The sequence below is a fragment of the Anopheles maculipalpis genome, chromosome 2RL, assembly GCF_943734695.1.
Source record: "Anopheles maculipalpis chromosome 2RL, idAnoMacuDA_375_x, whole genome shotgun sequence".
Lineage (NCBI taxonomy): Eukaryota > Metazoa > Arthropoda > Insecta > Diptera > Culicidae > Anopheles > Anopheles maculipalpis.
The window spans coordinates 33,958,664-33,977,538 of NC_064871.1; the positions used below are offsets into that span (position 1 = coordinate 33,958,664).

General features: G+C 46.9%; 5 protein-coding genes across 5 annotated transcripts in view; 3 read left to right on the forward strand and 2 right to left on the reverse strand.

Moving 5' to 3' along the window:
- The window catches only part of LOC126556574 (protein winged eye), a 91,172-nt gene extending 84,063 nt beyond the window's left edge, over positions 1-7,109 (forward strand). Inside the window, exons 10-16 of the mRNA XM_050211893.1 lie at positions 59-279; positions 372-3,788; positions 3,864-4,086; positions 4,998-5,698; positions 5,776-5,964; positions 6,384-6,545; positions 6,681-7,109. Coding sequence (XP_050067850.1) covers positions 59-279; positions 372-3,788; positions 3,864-4,086; positions 4,998-5,698; positions 5,776-5,964; positions 6,384-6,545; positions 6,681-7,106 — 5,339 coding nt within the window. The 3' untranslated portion in view covers positions 7,107-7,109. The remainder of the gene's footprint in view (positions 1-58; positions 280-371; positions 3,789-3,863; positions 4,087-4,997; positions 5,699-5,775; positions 5,965-6,383; positions 6,546-6,680) is intronic.
- Positions 7,110-9,685: 2,576 nt separating this feature from the next.
- LOC126558922 (proteasome assembly chaperone 2) lies at positions 9,686-10,408 on the reverse strand. Its single transcript, XM_050215012.1, has one exon. The coding sequence runs from the start codon at positions 10,406-10,408 to the stop codon at positions 9,686-9,688; it is 723 nt and encodes a 240-aa protein (XP_050070969.1).
- Positions 10,409-10,809: 401 nt separating this feature from the next.
- LOC126558613 (dnaJ homolog subfamily C member 17) lies at positions 10,810-11,858 on the forward strand. The gene is made up of 2 exons (XM_050214658.1): positions 10,810-10,901; positions 10,980-11,858. The coding sequence occupies exons 1-2, from the start codon at positions 10,824-10,826 to the stop codon at positions 11,832-11,834; spliced, it is 933 nt and encodes a 310-aa protein (XP_050070615.1). The 5' UTR covers positions 10,810-10,823; the 3' UTR covers positions 11,835-11,858.
- A 136-nt stretch (positions 11,859-11,994) lies between these two features.
- On the reverse strand, positions 11,995-14,340 carry LOC126557245 (conserved oligomeric Golgi complex subunit 2). Its single transcript, XM_050212952.1, has 3 exons — positions 14,181-14,340; positions 12,369-14,107; positions 11,995-12,307 (listed from the first exon to the last, which is right to left on the reverse strand). Exons 1-3 carry the CDS (start codon positions 14,280-14,282, stop codon positions 11,995-11,997), a joined length of 2,154 nt encoding a protein of 717 aa, XP_050068909.1. The 5' UTR covers positions 14,283-14,340.
- A 1,573-nt stretch (positions 14,341-15,913) lies between these two features.
- Positions 15,914-18,491, forward strand: LOC126557374 (WD and tetratricopeptide repeats protein 1). The gene is made up of 8 exons (XM_050213120.1): positions 15,914-16,229; positions 16,319-16,708; positions 16,778-17,038; positions 17,120-17,400; positions 17,460-17,751; positions 17,820-17,932; positions 17,996-18,302; positions 18,383-18,491. Exons 1-7 carry the CDS (start codon positions 15,921-15,923, stop codon positions 18,285-18,287), a joined length of 1,938 nt encoding a protein of 645 aa, XP_050069077.1. The 5' UTR covers positions 15,914-15,920; the 3' UTR covers positions 18,288-18,302; positions 18,383-18,491.
- The last annotated feature ends 384 nt before the right edge of the window (positions 18,492-18,875 follow it).

An 18,875-nucleotide genomic window follows, 5' to 3' on the forward strand; every position in this document is an offset into this window, starting at 1 on the left:
GAAACGTGATTCGAACAAAACTCCAAACAACACACCAATCTCACCAACAACACACCAGCCAATCCGTCAAACCTTCTAGATAAAATCTATATTTCTTGTATAGAACCATTCCAACAAGCGGTTGTGTGGCCCTCCTATCCGCAATCGACCGCATCGCTGCAGTCTCAGCATCTGCTCCTACCGCAGCTTCCGCCCCAACAACTCCAGCCACCACCGTTGGCTCCGTTGCAGATGCTAAGCTCAGACTATCTGAGCACGGCCAGCACTACGCTCCATCAGGTATGAGATTCTAGCAAAATAAGTGGCTTTTTTTGTCTTGTCGTTTGGCTAACCTAGCGCCAACATTGTATTTTATTGTCTTACATTAACAGCAACACACCCAAACGCACCACAGTACACGTTACCTTGCCTTGACGTCCGAATCGAATGGCAAACGTTCGTCCCTCGCAAGCAGTGGCAAGCAGTCACATACTACGGCCGGATCGTCTAGTACCGGACCCGCTAGTACCTGCGGTCAGCCGACGATTCCACTCCCAATTCCTGCCTCGCATGCATTTATCAAAATCGAGGATTGCTCCACCAGTGCGGGCATCTCCGCAGCGTGCATGGGTGCATCCACCGGGTCGACCCATCTCGCGACGTCTCTGTTCGGTTCGTTGACTGATGTGGACAAATCGAACGCTTCGGCAAGTGCATCTGCCACGAACTCACTAACGAACGGGGCTGGACCACATTCGCACCTCGCACTACCCGCGCCCAGTGAACTAACGCCGCAGCTACTATTCCAACCGGCCAATCTAATACACATCACACCACACCATCCGGCCAAGTCGCATTCTACCGGACACACGCTTTTGGAGGCATCTTCTGCAAGCGGAACGCTCAGCACATCTGTCACCAATCCTACGCCACCTCCATCGGCTCTACCAACCACGGTGTCTTCTGCACTGTTAAGCGGATTGAGCGGTCAATCGACGAATCCTAGCAGCCATCCGCCTCCGTTAGTAGCTTCGTCGGTTCCTGCTACAACCTGCCTAACGCCTCCACCAGACACTACAACTAACCTGCACTCGCAAACCGATGCCACCAACGGCACGACTATGTCTGGGTCGGAAGTGATCGAACCGCCGGAAGTACAGGACGCCAACATACAGACGGATACACCCATCATGAGTGAAGATGAGACAACGCAACCGCCCGATGGTACTGATACGGAAACGACCCTCACCGAGGCGGCCACCATCATGTCCACGGAAGCGACCCTAGCGTCAGCTTACCGTGCGCTAACGAGCGAACAACCCCTGTGCCATAGTACGCTTATCAACAGCAGTGGAGATTCGGCCATCGAACCTGATATGTCCACCTCTGCTTTGCTGAATGCCACCAGCACTTCCAACTGTGATCAGGTCGACATGGAACTGGAGCCGGCCAACAAAAGTGCACCACCAACACCACATCCTCAGCCACTCGGTCCGATGCAAAATGAGCCGGAAAATCTTTCCGTTGCTGCTCCTCCTGCTGCATCTCCCAGCATCGTTGGAGGCCAGCAGCGAAGGGTGCCGAAACTGGAACTACACTCACCTACTGGACCGAGTTCAAATACGAATGGCATGGGCTCATTTGCTGGAGCAAGAACTGAAAAGGACGCAGCAGGTCCAGTCACTCAACAGGACCATCCAGTCGATCTAAGCGGTCTTGAACTGTTGTCCCATAGTATAGAAGTTTTCCAGAAAAAATCATCACTGATCAAGAAGGAACCGATCTCACCTCAGCTTCCAGCAGATCCCTCCTCGGTTAATGTAGTGCCATCTTTACCCACAACATCGGCTGCCCTGTGTCCGGAGCCAGCAGGTCCATGCCAACTCACACCACCGATGGCAGTGCCACCCGTTCCCGAAGCGTTTCTACGGACCGATGAACCGATGGGTGGACTGAATCTTCTCTGTGCCCTTGCAGAACAACGCTTCCAGGAGGAGGGTATGTTTAACAAAGACTCTCCCGCAACATCAAGCAGCTCGGGAAGTAGCAATAGTAGCGGTAGTACTTACAGCAGTAACACTTCGGCCAGTAGCGCCAGCAGTACCGCATCACCACCTGGATCGCCACCAAATTCATGTGGCAAAGCCATAACATCCCAAGAGCTACTAACAGCGGGATCTTCTACGCACGGCAATCTGACAACACTGATGATGTCAGGAACGAACGGAACGGAATCAATTTCTCGCAAGCGCAAGCACCACAAACATTCCAAAGATTCGAATGGTAAAAAATCGAGCAAAAAATCGAAACACGATAAGGAACACCGGCGTGCGGAGAAGCGCCGAAAGCAAAGCTCGGACGGCACATCACCCGACGGGGAAGGCGATCTAGATGCGGAGATTAAGGAGAGCCTTACCAGGGTAAAGGCAAAGCTAAACCGCTGCAACTGTAAGGACGGCGATGAGAAGGATCACCGGTGCTGCCGTACCCAGTGGCCGACAGCGAACGAGCTTTTCAGTGTGATCGAGTCGGACATGAAGGAACGGCTAGAGCGGATAACGCGACAGTGCGAGGAGAAAAAGCGAGAGCTAGAGCAGATGAGTACGGCTGCAGTGGCCAAAGTGAAACCGTTGGCCAACAGCAGCATGGTACGCATTCCGGATATGGGGAAAACGTTTTTCGGCGGTTTTGGGACCGTTACAACCGCCGGTGGTATGCTGAATACGTTCGGTTCCGGCAGTGGCGGTAGTACCGTGCTTGGACACGGACTGGGAGGACCAAAGTTCAGTACAATCCCAGCGCTGTCGCCCAACTTTTCGTCGTCGTCCAATTCTACCACGTTCGTGGAGTTGCCAAAGCTGAGCTCAGATACGGATTCGAGTGGCAAGCGAGAGGATGATGATGCGTGCTCTATGGAGCGGTTGTCTTACTCGAAGCGTAAGGGAGGTATCCCCAAGAAGCATGACGAACTTACGCTGACGGAGACAATTGTAGCAAAAAAGCCGAAGAGTCTGGTAGGATATATCCTCGCGTCCAAAAACACACGGGACAGCAGCGTTAAGGACGCGGCACACCAGAAGACGGAGAAGCAGCACCACAATCATTGGAGCCATGTATTGCATCAAAGCGGCGCAAACGGAGCTCCAGTTGGATCTCTGGGTCTTACCAAACAACACCATATCAGTGAGTCCAAGTTCAAAAAATCACCTATTCATTCGTCCAAGTTTGAAAGCACAACAAGTGACGATACGAGCAATCTTTCCGATAGCTCACTGAAACCACAGGTGAAGATACGCTCGCCCGCGGGTGGAGTGTTTGCTTTCGAGGACGAAAATAGTAAACCCTCGGATGCGGCCTTTTCGATCTTTGGTGGTAAACCGTCGATCTTCGACAAGGTAAAGACAAACGCCACGGTTGGCCATCAGGTCGGTTCACTCATCGGACTGAAGGTATCGCCGGTAAAGGCGGCCGTCGTAACTCCGCTGATGAAACCACAACATCATTTGGTGGGAAATGGAACGCCCACCAATGGAAATTTGGTCGGTGGACCTATAATGAAGCGCAAGAAATCTCGCAGCAAGGATCGCAAACGACGCAGCTCGGAAAAGAAACGCATTGATCAACGATGTCTGCTAACTAGTGAGCATCTGGGTAGGGATAAGACGCGTGTGCTGACCGCGATGGGAGGGCTATTTTACGCCGGATGTTTGAGCGCGGTACAACCTCCAGACATCTATGCAGTGACTCTGGATGGAGAGCGTGGAAATCGGCCCCATATCATGTCCCGGGAGGAAGTATTGCGTGATGCGGTAAGTAGAGCGAACCCTGCAGTTTGGCAATTCAATATTTGAAACGATTTCAACTTGTTTTCGCTTTCATTGCAGATACTGGAAGTGGCACCAAAATCCGTAGATGACATCATCCCCGGAACGCGTCTCTGTGCGTACTGGAGCCAACAGTATCGTTGCCTGTATCCAGGAGTTGCCGCCGAACCTGCCTCACCCGATCCGGAGAAACGTTTCGTGAACGTGGAGTTTGACGATGGAGATAATGGAAAGATCGCCCTCGAAGACATTCGCTTCCTGATGAGCGACTACCCGATAGTCGGTAAGTGTGGCGTGTGCTGGAATGATGTCCCTTTTCTTCCTATTTCACGTTTGGACGTAATCATAACCTCAGACTCCCAGTATTTTGTACCCCCATAACTGTAGATTTTCCCTTTCCTTTGGAGTGATAGTGCGGATGCTGTAACGATCACCCTTTGTTTCGTGTGCATTGAGTTAGACCTAAGTTTTGCCTCCGAACTCACCGATTCTCTGTTCTGGATACAGTTGCTTCACTGCAAATCGAACAGCATTTCATGTCCGGCCTGTTATACTAGTAGTACTACTCCTCCTAGGACAACATTGATGTGAAGTGAGATCGGCAGGTTAAGTTATCAGTTTTGCAATGATTCTGTTTCGCTGCATGCTCGCTGCAGTCGTCTATCACTCTCGTCATCTCACACGATATCTCTCTGTTTCTCTTTCTCTCTCTCTCTCTTTCTCTTCCTGTGTCCTCAATTTCCCGCGTCCTCATTCACAAAAAAGACCGTTTCTGCTATGGTGCGGAGTGTTGAGTTTCCTTCGATATGGGAGAAGGGAGTTTGGTTTTCGTTTTAAGTTTTATTCTTTACATTGTTTTCCTTTTTTTCTTTTTCTCGGGTTTTGCGTTTTCACCAACCAACCAACCAACCAACCACCAACCAACCAACCAACCAACCAACCAACCTGCCACCTCTGCGTGCCATATTCCTCGCCAACTACTACCGCCTGACAATTCGTTGTGTGTTGTGTCCCGTTGTAACGTTTGTTGCGTGCGTGCGTGTGCTTGTGTATGTGTGACAACCCAACAAAATAACGACCAACGACGACGCCAAACAACACAACGTATTTCCCAACTTTTTAATTCATATAAACCGCCGACACAAAAACCACAAAAAAAAAACACACACAAACGTAAAACGAACAACACTCCAGAATACGATCCCAATCCTCTTTTATCGCTAGGCAAGCGTAAGCGCCAGCCAAGCCATTCCGAACCGTGTCCACAAATCGGAACGCTCGGTCCGGCTTCGATAGTACCGCTCGCGGTCACCAGCCAGCCGATAGCCCATCCGCAACCCGCAGCCACGCCACTCACCGCTACCGTCACACCGATGATCTCGTCACCGCTTGCGGGCGCTTCGACCATCAACAGCTTCGCGCTGACAACGGAACGAGCCGAAAAGCGGCTACACGACGAAGCTTACCGGGAAGAGCGACGTCGGCTGAAGAAAATTCGCAAAGACAAATTGCGCCGATTGGCAGCAAACAATGCGGAACTGGCGGCAAACGGTGCCGGTGCTGCCGGAGTTCACAAGCACAAGAAATCCAAGTCGAAATGCTACGACGAGTTGTGCAAACATCGTAAGCATAAAAAGCGACGAAAGCATAAGAAACACCACCGGGAAGCGGTAGCACCATCGTCACCGGAAGGAACGGTAGCCGACGCCACCGGGTCGATGGATGACGACATTTCGCAGGGCGATAGTGCGTCACAGACGGCCGGACAGTTTAGTCCACGGTCCTCGGTACAGCAAGAGGGGGGCCCTACGTTCAGTCCGGCTGCAGAGAAGGAGGACAACCTTACGGAGGAAGAAGCGAGTTCTTCCGTTACGGAAAGCTCCGGATCATATTATGTAAGTTTTCGGTGATCCAGATTCTAAGTTAAGATCGCTTATTAAGCTTTCTCTTTTTGCGCACACTTCTATTCTAGCAACCCCTGAAGAAACCCTCGACCACGGAGCGGAAGCCTTCTACCGATCAGCAGAATGGGAGTAAAATTGCTGCCTTCCTGCCGGCGCGTCAATTGTGGGCATGGTGTGGCAAGGGTTATCGTCGTTCGGCGGGTCGTGTAAAGAAGCAGTTCTACAAATCGATCCAGCGCGGCAAGGAAACCATTTCGGTTAGTATTATTTGGATGGTTCACTACATTTCATAATTTAGTTCACCAATTCGTAAGCCTTTTCGCTGATATTTCGAACTAACGAGCTACACTGAGCGAAATCAGAATAGCACCCTGATTCTTGGTAAAGAGATGCATGAATTAGAACAGAAAATCTAATCCTGCTGCATTTTCAAGACATTTTGAGTGAGTACATCTGGTATTCTTTCGAATAATTGCAATAAACAGTGATTTTGTGGCCAATTTGCCAGGGTATACAATTCCAAGAGTCCTTAGCATTCAGCAGTACAGCGTCACAGCTCGTCAAAGTTTTCCAAATGTTGCTATTCATCTCTCGCAAGTGGATTGTTCGTCACAATAGAAGACCATCTATATCGTTTATTTTACAATTTGTTTTTCTTTCGATATTATATTTGAAGGTTGGTGATTCAGCCGTATTTCTCTCGACGGGACGACCCGATCGGCCCTACATCGGACATATCGAATCCATGTGGGAAACGTCCACCAACAACATGGTGGTACGTGTCAAGTGGTTTTACCATCCTGAGGAAACGCAGGACTGTCCCAATCTCAAATATCCGGTAAGTGTAGGACCTCAACCTCTAAAACAATCCCACACTCACACACACACACACACACACACACACACACACACACACACACACCCACAGAATTTTTAATCTAACCGGTTGAATGCATTCATTCGTTTTTTGTAGGGAGCTCTGTTTCAATCACCACACGAAGACGAAAACGACGTCCAGACAATATCCCACAAGTGTGAAGTGTTGGAATTGCGCGAATACACCGCCAAGTTTGGCGCTGATCCGAAGCAGTACACCGCGATCTACGATAATAACGACACGTACTATCTGGCCGGATATTACGATCCGACGGTGATGACAATCAAAATGCAACCAGAGATCGAAATTTTGCCTCCCAACGAAAGGTGGGTAACTACAAGCAGTAGTAGTACTTCAATAACTCCGACTACTACGCCGAATTCGACAGTCGCAGCTAGCACAAAAAAAATCGCAACGTCCGGGGTAACAGCTAAGTCACTCACCGGTAGCACTAGCAGCAGCAGCAACGGTAACACCAAAGCAAGCAATAACGTCGGTCACAGTGTCGTTTCTTCTGCTTGAACAGATTTCCAAGCCAAGGCAATCGTTCCTCAAAGCAATGCGTTGGCAGTAAATGTACATAAAACGGTTCGCTCTACAAGAGCACACCGTCAGCAACAAAGCAACAGACAAATGCAAACTAGTACCGAGAGACATAACAAAGCTTAAACCATACAAATCAATCTAGAACAGTCACTTTGCAAAAGTGTCCATAAGTCGTCTGATAGCTTAGAGATTAAGTGGATAAAGGAATAGAGTTAACTTTAGTATTCTAGTGAGTGTCAGGACAGTGTTCAAATTCGATTTGAATTTCACCCATGACTATGTAGATATGTAAAATAGTTTCTTAGTTGCTAGAGATCGCAAGTAATAACACTCCTAGCAGAGAATGTTGGCATTTTGGAGATGCGCCACGTTTCACAGTGGTGCCATTTTCATGACAATTTATTTATTCACTATCCACGATACCCACCATCAATCTTCGTTCTAAAGTTGGAGCGTGTTGATGTGTAAATAATTAACAGACCATGAGAGAAGCAAGAAAACAGAAAGCAAAAGCGAAAATCCCATCCATTATCTAACACGATGATGGTATTTCTTAACAATCAATCAGTAGAGTTTGAATGTCTATTTAATAATCGTACCAGAAAAAAAAACTGAGAGAAACATTGAAATCCCATTTGCAACGACGCATATTACGACTGATTCGGATAGCTTAACAAACCTTTAAACATGAAACAAAACAAAAAATACTAGGACTTGATGAAAATGCAAATTTGAAATACATCCATAGAGAGCACACAACAAGCAGCAACTGTGTCCAACGAAGAAACTATATTTTTCTACACGATACCAGTATATTTATACACCTTAAACAGATACACACGATGGGGACAAATTGACGGGCGAGTTGTTGTAGTACGGGAAGTTTTATTGGGTGATATCTTTTTCTCCCAAATACGGGACGAGGAATAATGGAATAGAAAAAAGCATGATTTTGTTCGTTAATGTTTGCCAACATATTTCGGCAAAAAGGGGGAAATTATCATACAAAGAAGAAACAAACGGAAAATTAAGACACACTTTTCGGAAGAGCTTTTTTGGAGAAATCAACAATACCTCTGCTATACAAATTTATAACAAAAACAAAAAAAGGAAAACAAAATTTTTAAACAAACAAAAAAAGAGAAAAGAAATGTGACCTATAAAAGTGAATGAAACAGTGGGATAATAAAGAAGTGGGGGGAAAAAATATGGAAAGTAAATTACTACACAAGACAAGTTAAAACTGAAACCACCAGAAAATTTGTGAGGCCAGGAAACAAAATTAAAAAAAAAACACACACACACACACACACACAAAAACGCTTCAAGAAATACCAAGGGCTGTTTTGTTTCTTTTGCTACATGTGAAGTGCAATATTTCGTGATTAAGGCACAGGCCAGGAGGAGTATGAGATGAACTAACGACAGTGAGTTGGGATGTACTTGTTGTGCGTCATTTAATTTAAGTTCCATTCAAATCTCGCCAATCGAACAGTTGCATTTGGGTCCAGAATGCATACTGAGTTAGACGAGTCAGACAGAACAACCTATATAATAGTCCATTCAATTGTTTGCGGACACAAGTATTTCACCATTTTGCATGTGTATGACATGGGACACTACAAAATAATAGTATATACAGCGCTACCGTATTCAACCATTCTTTACAATAGTATAACCAGTACGTAACTGAAATTAATGTACACGAACACAAAAGAGATGATCAAACTCAACTAACAAAGCAAATCTGCTAAACCTTATGCGAAACTAATGGGTTCCTAACGACGCACTCTCTTCGCTTACAGCAGGCAGAGAGCTGTAATTTTCAATTTCAGCCGTAAACTTGTATGAACCAACTGCCCTTTCTGGCATGTGTTATTTATTCGCAAACCTCCAGATGTTGTACGTGGCGAGAAGAATAATGTATATAAGTTTCTGTGTATATGAAGCCACTTTGTTTCTTTACTAATTCGTCTGCCATTCTACTGTAAATATTTCCCTAATTGTATTCGAGTGTGTGTTTAGTAGGTGGAAGAACTCACAGCGCCCACTTATACAGAGATGCGCTACGTTTAGAGTGTATTCGTTTAAAACACCCGATTACCGAGCTTTTATTTTGAATAAGAGTTAAAATTCTTTTTCCTACTGCATTATTACGATTACGGTTCCAGGTTTGTGTAAAATATAATACAATACTAGCTGTGAAAAGTGGTCAGAACAACGATTGCATCTGGTCGACATTTAACGGATGGCGTTTCTCAAGGTGCGTTTGTTTAGATGTAACGGAGTTTCAGAAAAAAAACACACAGCTGAAGAAATAACACACACGCAATAAGATTTTTTATTCTACATGATATGATGATGAAGATGATGAAAATTCGATTCCCGATAGTGTATTTATTTTCAATTCCGAAAAATACAAAAAGTCATCCTGGTTGTAGCTTGATTAGTACACAATTTTTTACTCCTTTAGATCGTTTTATTTATTGATAGAACCTCAACCAAATAAACAAATTCCTATTCTTTGCTTTTTCCCATTATCAAACACACAAAAATCAATACAACGCTCTCGGATGTGTGCTGCCGAACAAATGCTTCCACGAGCTAGGCCCTCGGAAGCCGTACAATTCGGGCACCGACAGCAATGCATCGCCGATGATTGAATTTAGCACGCTTGCGAGCAGTAGCCCTTCCCTCGTGTTGTCACCCTCCGAAACGTACATAAAGAGCACTACGGCCGGTACACTGCGGACAGTGAGAGCTTCCAGTAGCTTCGATGCAAATCCTCCTCCATGTATAACACCTCCTGCATGCTTTGAGCAGCATGCTATCTTCAGATGCTTGGCAACCGGCGTTTGTTCGTACAGTTCGTTTGCAACGTACCGGTATTGATGTATGCCGGACTTTTCGTGCGAGAAAGAGCTGGCCAGAACGACCACTCTTGACAATTTACGATCACGCACAAAATCGCTCAACTGGTCCAGGAATGTCTGTCGGAGTGGACCAACCAATGGTGCACGTATCTGCAACACCAGCACCCTGTCTGTCTGCGAGATGTATAGCTCGGCCGTAGTAGTAAGCGTGTCGTTGCTGGTGTGGTCAAATGCTGGTGCACCGACGATGGGTATCAGTGCCGGGGACCACAGCATTCCGATCGGTTCGAGTCGCAGCGTTTCGATAACGGCATCGACAGCAAGCTGCGGAACGTTTCCCACACTAACGGACGGCACAATAAATGTAAAGTTGGTAAGATCGATCTCTTCTTTGAACGAGAACATGTTTAGATGTTTATGTGCGGCACAATCCCGAAATTCACTACGAAGGAACTATTTGAACGTCGAGAATGAGTTGACTGTTTTGTTTTGTTTTGTTTGCTGCCCGGCTTAGCGGTATGACAGAAACGCTTCGCAGTTACAAAACAATCATGCAAAGCCAGATAGAAGCTCAAGCCGGCTTGAAAGGTACGAAATCAACGAAAATGGTTCGTCAACTCATTATAGAACCGGCGACGAAGGGTTGTAAACGAAAACGCATTGCGTTTTATAGCAGAACACAGATTGTTTACATTTTGCTGCTCACAAGTGTTTTGCCAGACTAAACGGGTTTCTGTTACCTTTGCCTCGGAATTAGTAGTAATTGTACACCGATCTATTGACAAAATCCACTCTAAGAGAGTGTATCCAATCTGCAACGATGGTGGACGTGAAAAAGTTTAGTGATATCGACATTTACGGCCTGCTGGAGGTGGACATAGCGGCCACAGAACAAGAGGTTTCGTATCGCATATGACGAAAGGAATGAAACCATTCATTATTATCAGTCTCGTTCTCGTTCGTCCGCTTTTTACAGATCCGTAAAGCCTACCGTAAAAAAGCGCTACAATGCCATCCGGACAAAAATCCCGACAACCCAAAGGCAGCTCAACTCTTCCAGGAGCTTTCAAAGGCGCTGGAAATTTTGATGGACGCTTCCGCACGCTCTGCCTACGACCGACTGCTGAATGCGAAGAAAGCCGCCCAGCTCAGAACGAAACAGTTAGACAGCAAACGGCAGAAGCTAAAAGCCGACCTAGAGGAACGTGAAAGAAGGGCAAAGGAAGTGGCCACCGGAGGCTACAAAACGGCGAGCAACAAAACATCCGAAGAATTGTTCCAGGAAGAATTCGAACGGCTGCGCAAGGAAGGCTCAAAGTTAATACAGGAAGAGCAAGAGCTTATGCGCCGACAGCTCCAGGAAGAACTACGCATGATGCAAACGGCCAGTGTACCAAGTTGGGATTCGGCACAGCACCGGATTAAGATCCGTTGGAAAGCTGAGAAGAGCGATACCACCAACGGTGGCTATACAGAAGAAATCTTGCGCAAATTTCTCTCAAAATATGGTGATATGGTTGCGCTCGTGATGAGTCCACGAAAGAATGGAAGCGCATTGGTCGAGTTCCGCACGAAAGAAGCTTCCGAGATGGCGATGTCGTACGAGAAAGGCCGGCTAGATAATCCTTGCACGTTAGAATGGATCGGAGAAGCACCGGCACAGGGCAAATCGAAAGCAAAAGCCGGTGGTGGTGCTGGAAGTACCATCACAGATCGAGACTATGAAAGTTTAGTGTTACGACAGTTACGACAAGCAGAAGAGCGGAAACGATTGATTGAACAGATGATGAAGGAAGAGGCCGAATCGGCAGACGGTGAACCCGTACAGTAAGCATACATACATCCGGAAGGATTTGTTTTCTTTGTCGTGTTTTTAAATATTTTATTTGACTATGAGCCGAAAGAAGGATGCCGACCCAAAACGGAATCTTTGGGCAACTTGATGTGAACTAGGGCATATAACAAGGCAATCGATGACGACGATATGCAAATTACTGTGTTTGCTCACTAACGGATCGTCCTTTTATAGCGTCCTCGACCAGCTGGATCAGTTGGGGCAGCTGGTTAACGTCTTGGCGGGAAATCGCTACCTGTTTCTCAACAAACCGTACGTAGTGCATGACGTCCTCCTGCAGCTGTAGTCGAATTTTATCATCATCCGTGGGTGCTACGCGATCGGTAGTGTTTGTGGTTGTCGTTGACGCCGCAGCCGTTCCCGAGCGATCGCGAAGATTTTTTAACCGTCTCAATGATTCTTCCGTCTTTTGTACGGAGGTTAATACTTCGTCGATCATTTGGTAGTATCTGGAGGAGAAAGAGCATGAGTTTCTGGCGATAAAAATAACCACATATCGAAAATACTTACTGCACTGTCACGTGGTTGTAGACGGCGGTTAGGAAATCGCGCATCGCTTCCTCTCCGATGATGGTCTCATAATTCTTCCGGAACGTACCAGTTGGTGCTAGGACCTGCTCTACATATGAGCAGCATCGGCTCGGTACGTCACGATTCGTCTTCCGGTACAGTCGCGGAATGTCACTTACTTGCCGGAGCTGTGGTATGCTGGCCGTGATCAATTCCTGCACAATCAAACGCTGCAACTGAGAACGCCTATCGCCAAATATCGTTCCACTTTCGCCGATAACCGATTCAAGCTCAGTGCGAGACGTTATGCTTGGGCCCTTCTCCGCGACAAGGTTCACGATTGAAGGAATTTTTAGTTCGATGTTTCGTAAGTCAGAATACATTGCTACCATGAATCGGACTCGTTCCGTTCCATCTTCAGAACCACCGTCCTGTTGTTGCTTTGGAGTGGAACGGGTCACTTCTCCACACCATACACTAAGCCGTGCAAGAATCTGCAGCGTGAGCTTAAGGAACCGATGGAACAGCTGTGGCAAAAATATACCATCCTGCCAGCATCGCGATATGGCCGTCAGGGCTACGGAAAATTGGCCTACATTAAACTGTGATGCGGAAATAGTTTTTGCCAGCTGCCGTTGCGAGGCTGCCGGTTCATTGCAGTTAGCCTCCAGCTCGGCACCAATCTCCTGGAACCGTATCTGGTAGTAAACCGGCAGATTCCAGCGCAGTTGAAAGCTGCGATACTGTGCGTGTGCCTTGAACTGGGCCACATCATCCGCATCGTCGATGATCAGCTCGATGCGCTCCAGAAACTCGAGCGTGCATTTATACTTCTGATAGAAGGCATCCGGATTACCGGGAGCAAAGATGGATGACATGTTTGTTTCCATGCGTCGCTCAACTTCCGCCCAAAAGCTGTTCACAATGAAACTGTAGCCCTTAACCTTTCCGTTGCGTTTCGTTAACTGGCACAGTTGTTTCATGTGCATCGACACAAAGTCCAGTATCTGGTTGTAAATACCGGTCAAACCTTGTGGAGAGTTCTGCAGACTCGTTTCCGAGATGACACGGTTCATAAAGGGAGCTACAATTTCGCCACGAAAAACTTCCTCCGCCGTGCAGCACTCATCCAGCGTGCAGTATATACGAAGACAGCGTTCCAGCTCCTTCGATTCCGGTTGGTTCAGTGCATGCAAAAAGTAACTTTTTAAGCGATCCAGCAGCTCGTTCCACAGGTCTTGGGCGAGTTGTCGCTTGCTGTCATCGAGGAAGCTGTGACAGAATTTACTGTTAAATTGCAGCTGGATCGACTCAAGTGCCGCTCGCTCAAGCAGCGTAGCATCGAACGGATCTTTCCTTTCGCTCAGCAACAGCATGCCTTCTAGCTTGTTTAGCGAAGCTTGCGCCCTGCCCAGACTTTGAAGCGATTTTTTGTACGACCGTAACAGCTTTTTCTGCTCGAGACAGCTGGCAATCTCGCTCATACTGGCCTCTAGTGCGCCCTTCACCTGGTCTACCTCTTCGCGCAACTTTTTCAACGGTCCCTCGATGGCACCAATCTGCTGATCCAGCCCGATAAGGTTCGCCGAAAGATCGACAAAGTCTGCGTAATCCTGATTGATCAGTTCGATCATGGCTGATCGGAGCACTTTCAGATAGAGGCCCAGATCATCGCGGATGATTTCCAAACTGCCGGCATTTCGGTTCTCGTGCAGAAACTCATCGACCGAGAACGTTTTCTAGAAACAAGCACAACACAATGAAAATGGGGCGAGCTACTAAACTATCGACACCTTTTTTTGCGTTACGTACCTTCATGAATTCGTTCTTGTCGAAGCATAATGTTGCCGGACCAGCCGGTAAGCTAAACAGCTCGCCACCGCTGCCGATCTGCGGGGCTGGCTTTTCCTCCATCGCTAGCAGTCGTTTTCACTCGGGTGCGTTAGAATACGAAACATTTAGGACAAAACACAAGCCACAGGACACAAGCAAACTTGAATGTTGGTGGAAAAACAAAATTTATCAATTTACACCATAATTGTGTGTTTTTTTTTTCCTCTGTTTCCTTTGACACATCATCAACAACACTCTCACTATGGACGTTTGTGGGTAAATGTGTTGGCCAAACAAAATTAATCATTATATTTTCTACACAGAAATAGTTTTGATGCAGCTTAAAATAAAACGTTTTAAACTAAGTGATAAATGATGCTTAGTGCTGTAGATGATGCTGCTCAATGCTAAATGATAAATACTCAATCCAGAAACGTGAAACTGAATGATTTTTGTAGTAGTAAACTCAACGAATCCCAAAGCCATAACATCAGGTAACAGTAAAGTGTACGAGAGCATGACGAATATCTAATGAAAATGAAGAAAATTAATTTTACTAGGCTATTTCACCTAATTATGATTGTAAGAACTTGATCAGTGTGAAGAATTTGTTTTAAATTTCCAAACCGACATCATGCTCTTTTGACGGAATTTGTCATTAGACGTGTAAGCGCTGCTTGATCCGCTCTTGCACAGGGCGAGATGTTTTGATTTGTCAATGCAATTAAATAATTTGTTGTCATTCGGTGCATTGCGACGTCTTCGTGGATTACGGATTGATAGGGAAACACGGACGAGATGTTATTTAAAGTAAAGTATTCAACGCACTTTCAGTGACTCGCTCGCAGATCAAAGTCCTCCCCAGGGGTGCACTTTCTTCCCGAGATAGTTCTGGGCGAAAAGTTGTCGTAAAACTTAGCGGTCACACATCATCGGCATCACCACTGCTGCCGCAAGTTGGTTCCGCAAAAGAAAAAGATGAAAAAAAACAAAGACATTCTAGCATACTGCAACGGAGATTGTGATATTCGCCGGAAATTTTGATTATTGTACTGTGTGTTACAAAGCGGTAAAGAAGGCGGTTGTGTGTACCTGATGTCTGTCGATATCACGGACCATAGTCGTGCGTATTGATTGCGAACGTGCTGATCGCTATTCAGATTCAGCTACGGTGCTTAGCAGTCTGGATGGTTTAGTATGACGCACCAGAATCGTCCTACCAGCATGAATGTTCTGGAAAGCGATACATAATAAGGGTACGCATTTCGAAGCGCCTATCGTGAGACGGACAAGCCCGAACAAGAGTGATCTGGTTGTTTGGTTGTCCAGCGATAGCATAACAACCATCAAGACAACAGCGAGTGCGAAAGAGATAACGAGCGAGAGTAGTGGGTGCATCGATCGAAGGCAGAGGGTGGCCCGAGCCAGTGCGGTGTGTCCCGGCAGGTATAGAGGTGAGTGCAAGAAAAACTGTCTACTGTCACAGTGACGTACTGACGTCGTTCAAATCCTGTGTTTGTTTGTAGGAACAGGTTTATCCCAATCCTTCCTATCCAGCGAAGAACCCTAAGGAGAGATTAAAAAAAGGTGGACAGAAAGAGAGTGGGAGATAGAGAAAGAGAGAGAGAGAGTGGGTAAGCAGACGCATTGGTCCACTGAACCAAATTTCAGTTCCATTTGTCGTCAATCGAGCAGGAAGACCAAACAGCAGAATTGAACATGAAACCGAAGCAACCGTACGGAAACTCGTCAAACGTGACGAAAATACTAACCGGTCGAGCCTACTGGGATATGGAGCATGTGCTCCGGAAGCGGCTGCGAACGGCCCCACAGTTCGTCGATAACATCGAGCTGGAAGCGGAACTGCGCGGCCACAACGGATGCGTGAACTGTTTGCAGTGGAGCGATAATGGGCAAATTCTAGCTTCCGCATCGGACGATTTCCATGTGATGCTGTGGGATCCGTTTCGTCACAAGCAGCTGCACGATCTGCTGACACCGCACGAGGGTAACATTTTTTCCGTAAAGGTACAACGCTATATCTGATTTTTATACTAGTGTGTCAAATGTCAAATATAAAATTACATTCGCATCCGCTTCCGCTTCCTCCCTTCCAGTTCCTGCCGAAGCGAAACAATTCCCTCCTGGTTACCGGAGCCGGCGATTGCAAGACGTACGTGTTCGATATCAACCGACAAAATGATACCCCGATCCGGCACTGCAGTTGCCACGGGCAGCGCGTCAAACGTTTGGCCACCTCGCCGCGTAATGCACACATGTTCTGGTCGGCCGGCGAGGATGGGCTCGTGCTGCAGCATGATATACGCCAACCGCACGTTTGCCGCGGACAGGATGCGAACGTACTGATCGATCTGCGAAGCTACGTGTACGCAGCGCCGGAAGTGAAATGTATCGCTATCAACCCACAGCGTCCCGAGCAGCTAGCTATTGGTGCAAATGATATATACGCTCGGCTTTACGATCGGCGGATGATTTCACTAGGCAAGGTAAGAAGAGCTTGCGAAGAAACGTGGGGCGAAATTAATGCATTTGAATTAATTGTTTCTTTCCACCAGCTCGATAAGAGTACGAATGTGGTAAGTGACGCTGCTTCCAATGGAACTACGACGGAAAGTATCCCGCGGGATGGTTGTGTGAAGTATTTCTGTCCCGGGCATTTGGGTAGCAAATATCAAGCCGCCCATCAGTTGGGTGATATTTATCAGTACAAAGCAGTCACTTACCTCACATTTAGTCCGGATGGCTCGGAGCTGCTCGCTAACATGGGCACGGACCATATTTATCTGTACGATGTTACCCATCCGCGGCATCCACTGGTAAGTCATGGAAGCCCGTTTTTGCAACCAAACCAAATGGAATAAGTTGGAAACTCAAATTTTCACTTTTCTATGCACTAGTTTCTAGAATTGCCAAAGTTCCCGAGTAGCCCACCAAACGGCAGTACGAATGCGAGCGAATGTGGTGGAACAGAAGCACAGACATCTGTTGGGACCGAGAAAACGAAACACAAGTTCCCGCCAGATGTGGAGCAGCTGAAAAAGGAAGGCAATGCAAGCCTAGAGAAGGATCAGTTCCTGCAGGCGATCAATAAATACACGCAAGCGATACAGAAAGTAAACGGGAAGGATTGTGCGATATTTTACCTAAATCGTGCAACGGCTCTGATGAAGCGAGGATGGTAAGTGTGGCCAAGGTGTGGGGATTTGTAGCGAAATGACAAGAATGCTTCTTCTACAGGTACGGCGATGTGTATGCTGCAGTTCGCGACTGTCACACAGCGTTGCGACTGGATCCACACTACGTGAAAGCTCATTTCCGGTTGGCCAAAGCACTGCTCAAGCTGGAAAAGCTAAAGGAGGCACTGATCTGCCTAGAAGAACTGATACGACGGTTTCCTTCGTACGCAAAGAATCCCGGCATCCTAATGCTCGAAAAGGACATTGGGATTGAGATGGAAAAGGCAAGCCAACGGTCAGTGTCCAGACGAAGTTCGGAAGTTGAGAACGAAAGTTATGCTGAAAAGGAAAAGGTGTGTATTAAGATAACGGCAATGAAAGCTGTTTCGGGTGTGCTAAACGTTTCCGCTTCGTGTTTCAGTACTGGCGAACGTTGGCAATGGACTATGAGCAGCGTTATATCGGTCATTGCAATACGAAGACGGACATTAAGGAGGCAAATTATTTCGGTGATTCAAATTACATCGTAGCCGGGTATGTTATCCCCTAATGGAAGGTGACACGCACTTCCACTTTCTAATCACTTTGATTCTCCAGATCCGACGATGGTAACTTCTTCATCTGGAACCGACACACCGGCATCATTCACTCCATCTATCAAGCGGACGAGCTTATTGTTAACTGCGTGCAGCCACATCCGTTCACCTGCATGCTGGCGACGAGTGGCATCGATCATGAGGTCCGGCTCTGGTCACCACAATCGCCGGAAAAGCCGGCCATGCGGCGGATGACAAATGTCGACATCGTGGTAGACGACAATCAGACCCACATGCAGATCGATCCGTTCGATTCGATTGCACCGGACCAGGCGATCTGTCGGGCTAGTTAGCTTCTGGCGCAACTGGTATGTAACAAGCGAATGAGAGCCGGTGGTTTGGGGGCAGGCAAGCAGTTGACTACATAATGCATTTGTTGTACTTACAGATTGGCAGTATCATTCATGTGATTAAAGCTAGCATTAATAAATTATTCGCTCGGGTTCGGTTTCTGTAAACGGCTCCGACACCCACATGGCAAAGGAAATCATGCTCAGTCTGGGAGTCGTTGTGGTCTACGACAATTCATCAACCACTTCCTGATCTTCGTTATGATTAAAGCGGTTGTTAACGAGAGGTATGATGGTAAGCTGTGAGCCGCACGACAACTTCTATGTGTTCGAGATGTATACTTCGATCATTGCGGAATTTTTTAAACACCCGGAACAGCAAAAGTATGGTGGGTCGGTAGAGCAGAAGATCTTTGAGCCTCGCCTGGGGACAACAAGCAAACTATACGTGTCCCCTCCCATCTCCTTCCCTCAAGCATCTTCCATCGTCCATTTGTTTTGTTATTGAATCTTTCAAATCACAATGTAGTGGAAAGTTCTGTGAAACAAAAAAAAAAAAGATATATTTTCAGTAAGAAGCATATTGGAATA